Source organism: Arvicanthis niloticus, chromosome 3, assembly GCF_011762505.2.
Source record: "Arvicanthis niloticus isolate mArvNil1 chromosome 3, mArvNil1.pat.X, whole genome shotgun sequence".
In the NCBI taxonomy this organism is placed as follows: domain Eukaryota; kingdom Metazoa; phylum Chordata; class Mammalia; order Rodentia; family Muridae; genus Arvicanthis; species Arvicanthis niloticus.
Genome location: NC_047660.1, coordinates 116,641,041 through 116,653,627, shown reverse-complemented (window position 1 = coordinate 116,653,627; position 12,587 = coordinate 116,641,041). Strand labels below are relative to the sequence as shown.

Sequence of the window (12,587 nt, the reverse complement as noted above, 5' to 3'; positions counted from 1 at the left end):
GTGCAGATTTCTTACATTTTTTTTTTACCCATGTGTCCCACGGTTTCCCAGTTTGTTTGTTTTTTTTCTACCCAGTTAGATTTTCTACTGCTATGATGAAACACCATGACCAAAAGCAACTTGAGGAGGAAAGGGTTTGTTTGGCTTACACTTCCGCACCACTGTTCATTATAAAATGAAGTCAGAATAGGAACTGGAATAGAACAGGAGCCTGGAGGCAGGAGCTGATGCAGTGGCCATGGAGAAGTGCTGTTTACTGCCTTGCTTTTTAGGGCTTACTCAGCTGCTTTTCACATAGAACCCTGAATCACCAGCCTAGGGATGGCATCACTCTCAATGGGCTGGCCCTCCCCTGTCAACCACTAATTAAGAAAATGCCCTATAGGCTTGCCTACAGCCTGATCTTATTTGGAGGCATTTTCTTAACTAACGTTCCCATTTTTCAGATGACTTTAACTTCTGACAAGTTGACATACAACCACCCGGCATACCATGCTAATTGTTCTCTGCATCGTTATATCTTCAAAACCTGGCAGTCTTTCACACATACTGCTCAGAAACCTGCTTGTTAACTGTTCTTCCCACTGCTTTAGTAGCAGGCGCTGTTTGACCCTATTTGATGAGCACCATACCTCCAGGGGGAGAACAAGGACAAGAACACTCATACATATTCTAAAAGATCATAAACCCAAAGGCTGGAAAATGTCTACACTCATTGTTTGTCTACTTCCATGCTATACCTTCAAGGCAGGCAGCATCTACAAGCCAGTGGGAATGAAGTCTAACCTCTATAAGGCCACTAGATTATTTTTCTGACAGTTACTGGTTCCTCCTGGTGGCTTATGTGGAGCAAACATGTATCTCTGGGTGGTACCCATACAACTTTTACTCTCTGCTTGGAACAGAATTCTTTATTCTTTTCATTATCGTTATGCTCTTAAAAAAGCATAAACTTTATCCTTTCATCTCTCTGGTCCCCAAACTGAATTTTATATATAAGTATTCAATGCTATCTATTATTTGTCATTACAAACTGATGTCCCATTACTCTTGAACCAAAAAAGACTTTTCCCTTTTTTTTTTTTATACTTTAGATAAAAGTAAATATTTTTAGAGTTGCCTTTTGGTTAATCATTTGATAATTTCATGTATGTATACAATGTATTCTGATTGCGTTCCCACCCTCCAGGCCTCTCTTATCTCCTTCCTGTCTGTTTAAACACTCCCAACCCATCCTTCCTACCTTCACTCCCACCAATGTCTTTCTCAGGTTATTGATGTTTAGTTTAACAAAATGAAGCATATTTAACAGGTATAAACTCATTAAAAAAAACTCAAGTAAATCAATTATTAATAATAATTATCTCAATTAGCTGTTACATTAAAAATCTATGTAATCCTATCAACTTAAGTCATCCTTATAAAATTTAAATTCTAGCTTTAGTCTTAAGAAAAACACTCGTGATCACAGTCCCCTCTAACCTTCACTCTCTGTCAGGTATCAGATTGCTTCCATGGCATTTCATGCAACTTAAGAATAGCTTTGAGACCGTAAACCAGTTATCTTTAAAAGTTGTGATTATGGTCCCATGCAAAAAATAGCACGGCAGTCTAACTGATGTACTGGGTCCACACAAGAGAAACTGAGATCTTGCTCCATCTTCCCAGTGCGATCTCAGATCTCCACCATCACAGTTGCGACCTTCAACACCACACTGGCATCATTCAATGTAGGCTATGCGGACTTCTTCAGTGAACATATGAGGAAACTCTGCAGCCAGGTGCCTATCCCAGAGATGCCACACGAACCTCTGGCATGTGCCAACCTGCCACGAAGCCTCACAGACTCCTGCATAAACTACAGCTACCTGGAGGACACAGAACATATTGATGGCACCAACAACTTTGTCCACAAGAACGGCATGCTGGATCTTTCTGTAAGGGCACTATTTTTCCTTATGAAGACTAGAGAGGCTTTTTAACATAATTTTTACAGGATTGGGTAATGTGGGCATGTGGATATCTTAGAAATATTTGCTGAATCTTAAAACGAAGAAGCTAGCCATATAAAAATTCCACACGGTTAGCAACCCTCTTAAATGTAACTTTTGTTTTTTCCAAATATTGCATTAGATTTGATCTTATCTCAGAATGTTTCTACCTTCCTATAGCCTTAGTGAATTTGAATACACATATGTAAATAAATTTAAGTGTGTGTTCTGCTACGCCTCTGTGTTTGTTCCTGCAATAAAAATGAGAAGTTCTTTTATTTTTCTTTAGTTACATAATCACCAGGACTATGAACCTCCCATGAAGCCAGAAAAAAAAAATGAATAGAAGTCCTTGAAAGATTTAAGCTTGCATTCTCAGGAACGCCTGTTTTGAGTACAGTCATTAGCCAAAGAAGGGGTTGTTATTTTTTACAATTATATTTCACCAACATTTTTATTACACCCTATGGAACCAGGCTCAGCAAAAAATTTAAGATATTAAAATCAATACGGGATCATAATTTAAACATGTAAATATTGTACATTTAAAATTGAAGGTTAAATAATAATACAATCCTGAGGGAGTCAATAGTCCTGTGGAATAGTGTATAGGAATTGTTCTTCATTATTTGTGGGAAGTGAAATGCAAAGGATTAAAATGTTTCATATTTAAAAAGTCAGTTAAGTAAGTTCATTTGGATAAATAATTGGTTTTTTTTTTTCATTAACTCAATGTGCTTCATTACTTCCAACAACAACCTCTTTGGTGGCAAGATGGGAAGAATTAATTGAGCTACTAAATGTCTTGAATTCATCTGCTTGAATTATTTATATTATTTATTTCTAGTAGTTTATCATTTAATCTGATGAAATGCATTAATCAGAATAAGAGACTTTTGGAAAAGGGACTGTGGTACTGAATTGCCCTGTGTTTGGCTTTGTGTTCTACAGGTGGTCCTGAAGGCTGTTTATCTCGTTCTTAACCATGACATCAGCTCTCGAATCTGTGATGTAGCGCTTAACATTGTGGAATGTTTGCTTCAGCTTGGTGTAGTTCCCTGTGTAGAAAAAAACAGGAAGAAGAGTGAAAACAAGGAAAATGAGTCTGTGGAAAAGAGACCGAGTGAGGGAGCCTTCCAGTTCAAAGGCGTGTCTTCAAGTTCCACCAGTGGGTTTGGGGCCCCTTCTGCTAGTGGGGCTGGAGATGGTGGAGGAGAAGAAGGAGGAGGTGGAGATGGAGGAGGAGGAGGTGGAGGAGGAGATGGAGGAGGTGGTGGAGGAGGTGGAGGTGGCCCTTATGAGAAGAATGAGAAGAACCAAGAGAAGGTATGGTGTAATTACATGTTATTTCCTTAGGCATTTGGCATCCAGAATTCTTTTCAATTTGTATGGGCATATGAACATGCGTGTGTGTGTGTGTGTGTGTGTGTGTGTGTGTGTGTGTGTGTGTGGTTTTGTTTTTTGTTTTCCCCAGATATTTAATGATTAGAATAACAACAACTCATTAGAGCCTAAGCAATGACGGTAGAAATCTCTTAATAAACTACTCAGCAGGCATGAGTAGACAAACAATAACTAACATGCTATACAGATTTGTGGAACTCCAAATACATATTTGGCTATACAGTATTTTTTTACATTTTATACTATTCTTATCACCTTACATAAGATGACAATAATATTTGAAAGAAAGGAAATAGCTCTTATGTAGCAAGAAGCAAAGAGAAGATGTGTACTTCCTCCCGCTCTGGATGCTAGGAGGCTCATGATCCAGGCACATGATCATGTTCTCTTGGGTTTCTCATTGTGTGCCTGGTTCTAAATCCAAAAGTTGTCGTCACTCCTGCAATGCTAGGACTGTTTTATTTTATTGTTGTTGTGGGTTGTTGGTTTTGTTGCTGTGGTTCTTTGGTAGATTGGTTTTGTTGGTTGTTTGTTTTCAGAGGATTTTATTTCTCAAGGATAACATCTCAAACCTACTATGTTATCATTATTCACAGTCTGCCACACAGGATAGCCTTTCTTGTACTTTGTGGAGCTAGCCTAATACTGTACTGACAGTGTGCTCAGATTTTATTACAGAACATATAGACTGATCAACAGACATGTCTTTTATTTACAGAACTGGAAAGTTCAAGGTTCCAGTGCCCATAGGAGTTCCCTGCAGCCTCTTTCTTCTCTTGTCTAGAAGGTGACTGCCATCACTATGAGCTCACGTGACCACCTCTGTGAAAGTAAAAAGAAATACTAAGAGACCTAGTTTCTCCATGAACTTAGTTCCACTGGCTCTGGACACCAGTGTCAAATCTCATTTAATTTAAATTACCTCTCAAGTCCAGTCTCCAAATACCAGCAGATGGAGAGTTACAGTTTTGGTGTTTGAATTTGAGAGATACGGATGTCTAGCTGTCTGACTTTTTGCAGTGTTATTTTGACACAGGTTTGGTACAGAAACAGCTATCTGGCCTCAGGTCATTCCTTTATCAGTGTGTCCTGTCCTTGAGGCTTTCTTATTATTATTGGATGTTCCTGAATTTCATTCTTGCAGTTTATCATCATGCCTTATGATCTGTGGATTTATCAAGAATTTATTTATTTAATTTTATTTAGATACAAATTATCACAGTTCGAATTCATATAACTTACACTGATTTCAATTGGCAGTTTCAGCTGTGAATTGAAGTTCATCAGTTGAAATAAACCAGAGAAGTCTTTAACAGGTTACAATCTGCATATCATATTGAGTTTATAAGTAAACAATTGCACTGTAAACAGTTCTATAATCTGTTATATAAACTATGGATTTATATAACTATGCTTTTCTGCATAAGGTATTATTTTTAATATATAAATGAATGGTATTCTACTTTCTTAGACTTTCTTTCCTACTTCTAGTGCACAGGTGCATGTTTTTTCTGTTAATCTTCCATTGCTTCATCTCACAGTTTGCTTATATCTTCCCAATATTTGTGAACTCTCATCCACAAATCTATTATAACATTATTGGATTTTTACTCTTTTATTTAGAATTGTCTTAGTCTTGTATCATATCTAGATATTATCTTAAATATATCCTATCTATATTAATTGTATAAATTAATTATTGTAATTATTACTGTAATGTAATAATTAGTACATTAAATTTATAGCTTGCTATTATAAATTGAATTTTCACCAAAATTACCACTTGTAGAATATTTTAATGTCAGATTTTATGATCTCCAAAAAAAGATACCAAGATATAAATACTATGCAGTTACTTATCAAACTGCAATTAGACTTTATGATCTACAAAAGTCTATTGTACCTTAAGACCATCTGCTATTTTCAGTGGAACAAAGTGTAACTGCTTTTGGCAATCTGGTAATACCAGAAGCACAGGAAATCAAGAGAGAAAAGAAATGCTAATTTCCATTTCTTTATTGGCCACTAGCCTATAATAAGGCCTTAAAGTATCACTTAATAACTGATTTCTGCTTATAGTCTGGTACAGATTTCTTCACATTTCTGGTGAAAGGACATCCAAAGACCTAAAGAAACAAAGCCTGGATGGATGTGTAGAAAAAGTTTTCAGAACTAGTAAAGGTTTTAAAGAGCATATGATAATTTTGAAACATGTATCAATCAGCCTCCCAAAGAACCCTTGCCAGAGTAACATTTTCCAAGGTACTACTGCGTAAAGCTGCAGTGTTCCTGAGTTACCTGAAGGCAGTCAACAAAGGAGTCTGATGAGGACAGAATCTAACCTGTCTTTACTAAGCCACTATCCAAGATCCTAATCTGCATAAGTGGCTCTGAGGACAGCAGTACCATCTGCATAAAGATAATTCTTTGGTTTTCTCTTACTGTGGACATCATATGTTGTGACCTACCTCACACAATATCTCTGAGACCAGTATTGCCATCATTCTGTTTTCTAAAGAGCACAGAGTTTAAGTATTAATAGCTTCCCTAAGATTTACTTAGCTATTATTTATTGAAGCTGCAATTTGGATCCAAACTAGAAATCATTTTTTTCCCTTAGCAAATACATAATTACAGAATGTTCTTTGGATTCAGGATGATTCTTCAAAGCTGTCACTAGGGGATGCAAAGTGACTTTCAATCCCCTTACTTCTTTGTGCCCTGACTAGCCACTGGAGAAAGAGTGCCTTCAGGTAAACAACGGTGTTGAGGGTTAATGGAGACAGTTTTACACCCTAGGGTGGCCTTCAGTTGAGTCAGGTTAACCACCACCATTGCTATCAGCTCAGAGAACAAAGGTTTCATTCCTAAAATGCAGCTCTCTGAGCCCCATACCCATCTGCTACCAGAACTTACAGATCAGAAAAAGCGTAGACAATGTGAAGGAGAAACTCCAGCATACCATGTTAAGGTGCATGGTAACGTCTTTAGAAGCCACTAGTCTTTTCACACCCTGCCCACATTACAATATTCTTTCTACATTTGTCAACCTGACAGTGTGACTAGTGGAAAAACATCCCTCATGATTTCAAGTAATTCCTTTCCGTTATTTCATTTAGTCTGTATGGAAAACCTATGAGATAGGGAGGGTTGTTATCAGTACCCTCACTTTACAGGCAGAAAAGGCAACCGCAAAGAGACTAATTAATTTGTGCAGCTGCCTTGTACCACCAAGAGCAACTAGGGACCATGAGCTAGAATTCTGGCTCTGTGATGCATATGCTAATGGCTGAATGGTAGGCTGGAGGAGCATGGAAACTTTAGCTATGCAAAGATACCAGCCCTCCCACTGTGGGCTCACATCATTCCTCAGTAAGACTTGTTTGTCTACAGAAAGAATTGAAGTTCCTTTTGGGGGAAATCCCTGTTTTCCGCTCACAAAAAAGCAAAAGGGACAAAAGATAACAAATTTCATAATTCATCTCTGGAGGGCTTCCTAGTGAGCAAAGAGGAGAGTCAAGCTGAATGTTAAGTTCTATACATTCTACTTTGTTTATGCTGATTACATATATTACAACATGATGGAAGTATAATCAAGAGATTTTTCTCAAAAATTTCAATCTTATTACCATAAGATTCCCAAGTTTCATGAGGCTGGAGAGATGGCTCAGTGGTTAAGAGCACTGACTGCTCTTCTAGAGGGCCTGAGTTCAACTCCCAGCATCCACATGGTGGCTCACAACCATTTGTAATGAGATCTGATGCCTGCCCTCTTCTGGTGTGTCTGAAGACAACTACAATGTACTCCTATACTTAAAATAAATAAATAATTCTTTGAAAAAAAAAAATGATTCCCAAGTTCCAGACTTAGATCAGGTCCAGAGAGCTAGTAATAATCTTGCCTGGGGTGTTATCAGAATCCCCTGATACCTGATACTTGATAAAGGTAGTTCTAAGAAAATCTACTTGTGTTCACTGTTGGTCATCCCACTGCCTCTCTCTAGGTTGTTTTTCTGATCGTCTGTCAAGGATATGAAAGTGTGTCTTTTAGTAAACATATTCAAATCTTGTATCATCAAAAGACAATCAGAATACAGTTTCTTTGTTAGTCCATTTTTAAGTTTTAGAAAAGTTTGTTGAGCGCTTCACAATTTCATTTTCTAAATTGCTATAACACATACTAGTTTTATAAAATGGAATAGCAAAACGAGCTAGGTGGCAAAGTCAACAGGCTTGTTTTTCTTTCTCAATCTTTGTTACTAGGATGACAATATCCCTGTAAGCAACCATAGGCTTGCTCTCACTATGCTCATTAAAATAGTCAAGTCACTGGGATGTGCCTATGGTTGCGGAGAAGGACATCGGGGGCTCTCTGGAGATCGTCTGAGACATCAGGTATTCCGAGAGAATGTAAGAGAATTAAAGTAGATTCCATTTTCTCTTTTTATCTCTCTCTTTCCCTCTCTTGTTCCTCTTTCTAAATGAGGAACAAGTCCTTTGACAATGAGGGTCAATGTTTCCTGAAAATAGTGTATTTAGTAGGTGATTAATACTGTCTTTGGGCAAGAGGATTCCCTCAAGACATCTAAAATTGAGGCTTAGAAAAACTGGTCTGGCTCCTGCCTCTTGCAGACCATTTGGGGAAAGGGTGCAGAATCAGAACATCTAAATAGAAGTTTCAAAGAACTTTGCACAGATGAATATATTTAGTAAGCATCTGATGACCTGTGCAGATGCTCCTGTGATCAGCTGGGTAACATAGAAAAAAATTTATATTAGAGGAACAGGTCAAAGCCATTGTTGTTCTTACTTCAAAATGGAAAGTGGCCCTTATTGGGACAAAAGCAGGACTGTAAAAGTAGCCAGGCATCTGGCTGCTTTGCTTGAGAATGACCCTCAACTTCTGTGTGTTTGAGATCATGTTCCTTTGAGCTGTATGAAACCTGAAACTCTGCACATGGGCTTGCCACTGTATTGAGTAACAGAAAGTGGTTTGTTGCAGCTTGCTTTCAATTGCATCTGTCCACTGTTTCCTTTCCTTCTGACTTGAGCAACAACCCACCTCTAACAATCCTGGTCTGGGATACTTACCTCAATTCTAAATTGGAATTGAAATAATAAGAAAATAGTCTTTTAAATTTTTGATGCAAATTTGGGCCCAAATTTCCTTGGTACACCTTGGCAGAGTTTGAGGATCATGTCAAAATCAGATGCCAGCCGATTTTCTCTGGTGCAGGTTTTGTCATGAAATGTTCATACAGTATTAGCATGCTAGACTTCTTGCTTAATGTATCATCTACCACCCATGAATTTATCCATTTACCTTTCTTTTATATTCAATTATGTTATAGTATTTTGTTTATATGAATATAGGAGGTATACTAACAGTGCTTAACTTTTAAATTCCCCAACTCAGACATTTTGACCAAGATCTAGATTTTTGAGACCAATTTTTTTAAAAAATTAATAAACAATAATAAGGCATTAAAAGCTCCCATCATATCAATCCTTATACATACATACACATTTTTAGTTTTGTTACAAGATAAATGAAAACTTCCAAGGCTAGCAAAAACACACTATGACTCATACAGAAGACTTATTTCATGGGCTTCAGATTAAAATATAAAAAGAAGCATCTTTCTAGAGCTGTAAATTGACTTTGAGGACTGTGTTCTGTTTTTCTGAATTTATGGAAAGCAGAATCAATTGGGTCAGAGGAGAAGTTGGTGTTATTGCATGGCCAAAAACATTTCATGTTTCTGTGAGACTGGTCAGCCAGTTTTTTGCTTACATTTTCAATCTGATATCTTGGACAATTGCTTTCTGATCATCTAAAATGTTTCTGTACTCATTATAGAGATTACGTGCCCAAGATTGAGAAGCTTCCCCAGGAAAATATCTAGATTAAGAACTGCATACTTCTGGGTTTCTACATCATGAAATTTTCCAGTACACTCTTACTTGAAAAGTTAAAGTTAAGAATATGTCTCACCTTTAGACCAATCTGGTTTTGTGTGTGTGGTTTTTTAAAAGTGAATATTATTGTAGTTATATTCCCTGAGTGTCTAGTAGTTCTAACACAAAATCCCATAATAATTCTTAATTTTAATAATTTGCTAACAGCCTCAAATTATTGAAAAGAAATTAGTTAATTAATATGTTTTTAGTTCTTAAAAATATAAAGAGTGTCTAAGGGCTCTAACATGTAATCCCTTAATACTTCTTAGATTATTAATAGTAGTGATTTACTATTATTACTATTAGAATATTATTAGTAGTGATTTACTAGGTGTTCCAAATTATTGAAAAGAAATTAATATGTTCTGTATATTTTGAAAAATTAGGATGTTTACTCAGAATAAGCACTTTAAAAGTTTGAAAAAATCTTAAACTTGATTAAATTTCCCATTGAACTCTTATCAGAATTGTAGACAGCCTTGCAGCCTCCAAAGCAGAGATATGAAACTATAACTCTACAGTATGCTTTATAAAGAGCCCGAAGTAATTTGTACTTCATAGGTCTAGGTTTTCTTCTCCTTACAAATATTACAATAAAGATCTTTACAAATCACGTGTGGAATGATAGTTAAATCAGAGCAGACCACATTGTAATTATGTGCTTTGTAAACATCACCAGAAAGCAGAATCTATTTTATAAAGTAGGGGAGGGGTGACCTCGTTTGAGATATGGTAACTAAAAAGTTCTCTTAACTACAAATTTCTGATGTCAATTTTTCAAAGACATAAGTAAAAGTAGCATGTAAAACCATCTCCCCATGACACAGATAGAGAGATTACAGCAAGATCACACACACACACACACACACACATACACACACACACACACACAAACCTTACATGGTGAATTCCAAGTTCCATCCTTTTATATTATTTAGGGTTTTTTTTGTTTGTTTGCTTGTTTTTTTAAATATCCAAGTACCTTCCCTGGGTCATGACCACATCAAATAGTAATACAATTTAAGTTTTTTTTTTCTTTCTGGATTACTAGTTAAACCTCCTGAATAGATTTCAATTTTCAGAGAAAGTCTCCCAGCTGTGGCTTCAATGCCTACACCAGACTACAAAGTTTTCCATCCTCACACTGGTGTCCCCCATTTGTATTTCCTCTTTTGGTCCTTTAGCCATTTCCCTCAGCCCAGTCACCTCTGCCATTAACCCATTCCATCCCATCCTTGGGCCCTTTCTCCTGTCTCTTTTGTTCACATAGCCTTTTTCAGGATACCAGTTGGTCTCTAGTATTGGGCATCTCGTCTCCTTGTTAGGAGTAGATGGTATCTAAGCACAGTTCCTCAAGATCATCAGTGCCTAAAGTGTTATGAGACTATAACACAGGAGAACTAATTATACCTTAGTAGGTAAGCCCCTGGCTTCTGGTATTGACAGTACGACAAAACTTACAGTATCAGCTTGGCAAAAACCCTTGATTTCTTTCTGCCTGTTTTTTCAGGTGTAAGAAAAGGGCAATCAGCAAGTAATACTAAGAAGTGTGCCTTTTCATGTACGAAATGTGTGTTTCACAGCAAAGCATCACTCAAATGTGGTTTATCCTTTAATAGTAGGAGAAGGCTAGCAGCCTCCTAGTGTTCCCATGAGAGGATCCTGTCTAAAATTTCTGTCAGTGATTGCCACTTTGTTGCTTCTGATGGTGGGAATTATTCCCCCTTATTTTGCAAGGTGAAAAAAACTACTTACTATCTAATAGGAAATTTACTGTTATTTTGAACAGAAGGATTGTGTCATGAGACCAAATTTTATTTAAATGCCATACTTTCTTTTATATTCAAATAATAACAAATAATAAATGAATATAATATTTTATGCCTCTTATATGTTCCAAGAACCTTTTCCTTCTTGATCATATACGAGGTCATTGTACCTCAGAGGCTGTAACTCAGTTGGTAGAGTGAGTGCCTAGCATCCATAAAGCCAGGAGTATAATACACAGTAGCACATTAGCAAGGTGTGATTACAGATGTGCACATCTGTAATCCTAGCATCCAGGAGACAGAGACAGGAGGATTAGAAGTTCAAGGTCATCCTCAGCTATATAAGCAGTCCAAGACCAGACTACATTACTTGAGATTCTACCTCAAAAATTAATTAATAATTAATTAATCAAAACAGTGTAAACATCCACTGGATTTACACTCATTACTCTCTTGCCTGCACCTCTCTAGCTTCAAAGTGCCCAGATGTGAGAGGGACATGCTTCTTCCACTTGCACAAAGCCTTTGAATTTTCTTAAGAGTGGACCATGGATTCTTTGACCTACTTCAATTTTACTTCTTGAGTTACTTTCATCATATCATGAAATCTTGACCTTGGTGAAAAGACTGAGTTTTCTGGGATCAGCACTAAACCCTAACTTTGAGTCCCCCACCCCCACCCCTGTGCCCCCAGGAGTGGTCTTTCTAAATACAAGCTCCTTCAGATGGCCCAGTTGGTTTCTGCCCACTTCTTATTCAAACAACAGGGCCGCCTAGCATGGGGAGGATCCCGCAGCAATAAGAGGGAGTGGGGGGGAGTCTGCCTCCTGGGTCTTTAATCTCAGATTAACAGTGTCTGGAGCTTAAACTGGTGCTTGTGACTTTTTCACTCTTCTCCCTTCATTGCAGGCCCAGAACTGCCTCACTAAACTGTACAAACTAGATAAGATACAGTTCCGACAAACCATGAGGGACTATGTGAACAAGGACTCTCTCAATAATGTAGTGGACTTCTTGCATGCTTTGCTAGGATTTTGTATGGAGCCGGTCACTGACAGTAAGTAAAGCTACCCCTGAGTTGGAGGGGCAGCCACTGTGTGGTGAAGCAGGTAGTTTCCCTGGCATACTCGACATCTGGGGCTAGAACTTCAAGAAGAAAGAGACACCTGTACACGTGTGTAGCTGTATATATATAGGACTATGTGTCTTGAGGAATAAAACCAAGAGATGTTTGCAGATTACCTTATGACACATGATGTTCTCAAAAGGTAATGGACCTCACTGAACAGGGCTTTGGCAGTTCTGTCTCCCCCCTGACCTTCTGTATATGACAATGGAGACAGAAATCAAAAGACTAGGAAATATATTTACCAGCTCAATAAGTATGATATGAGTCCCTGTAATATGGCACTTGTAGTGTTTGGCAATTTTTACATAATAAACTAGGAAAGAAAATGTAATT

The 12,587-nt window shown here is 37.4% G+C and overlaps 1 protein-coding gene across 1 annotated transcript in view; it reads left to right on the top strand.

Moving 5' to 3' along the window:
• Unc80 (unc-80 subunit of NALCN channel complex) overlaps positions 1–12,587 on the top strand; it is a 185,177-nt gene that overhangs the window by 32,707 nt on the left and 139,883 nt on the right. Inside the window, exons 12-15 of the mRNA XM_076932055.1 lie at positions 1,669–1,937; positions 2,943–3,317; positions 7,659–7,805; positions 12,035–12,182. Coding sequence (XP_076788170.1) covers positions 1,669–1,937; positions 2,943–3,317; positions 7,659–7,805; positions 12,035–12,182 — 939 coding nt within the window. The remainder of the gene's footprint in view (positions 1–1,668; positions 1,938–2,942; positions 3,318–7,658; positions 7,806–12,034; positions 12,183–12,587) is intronic.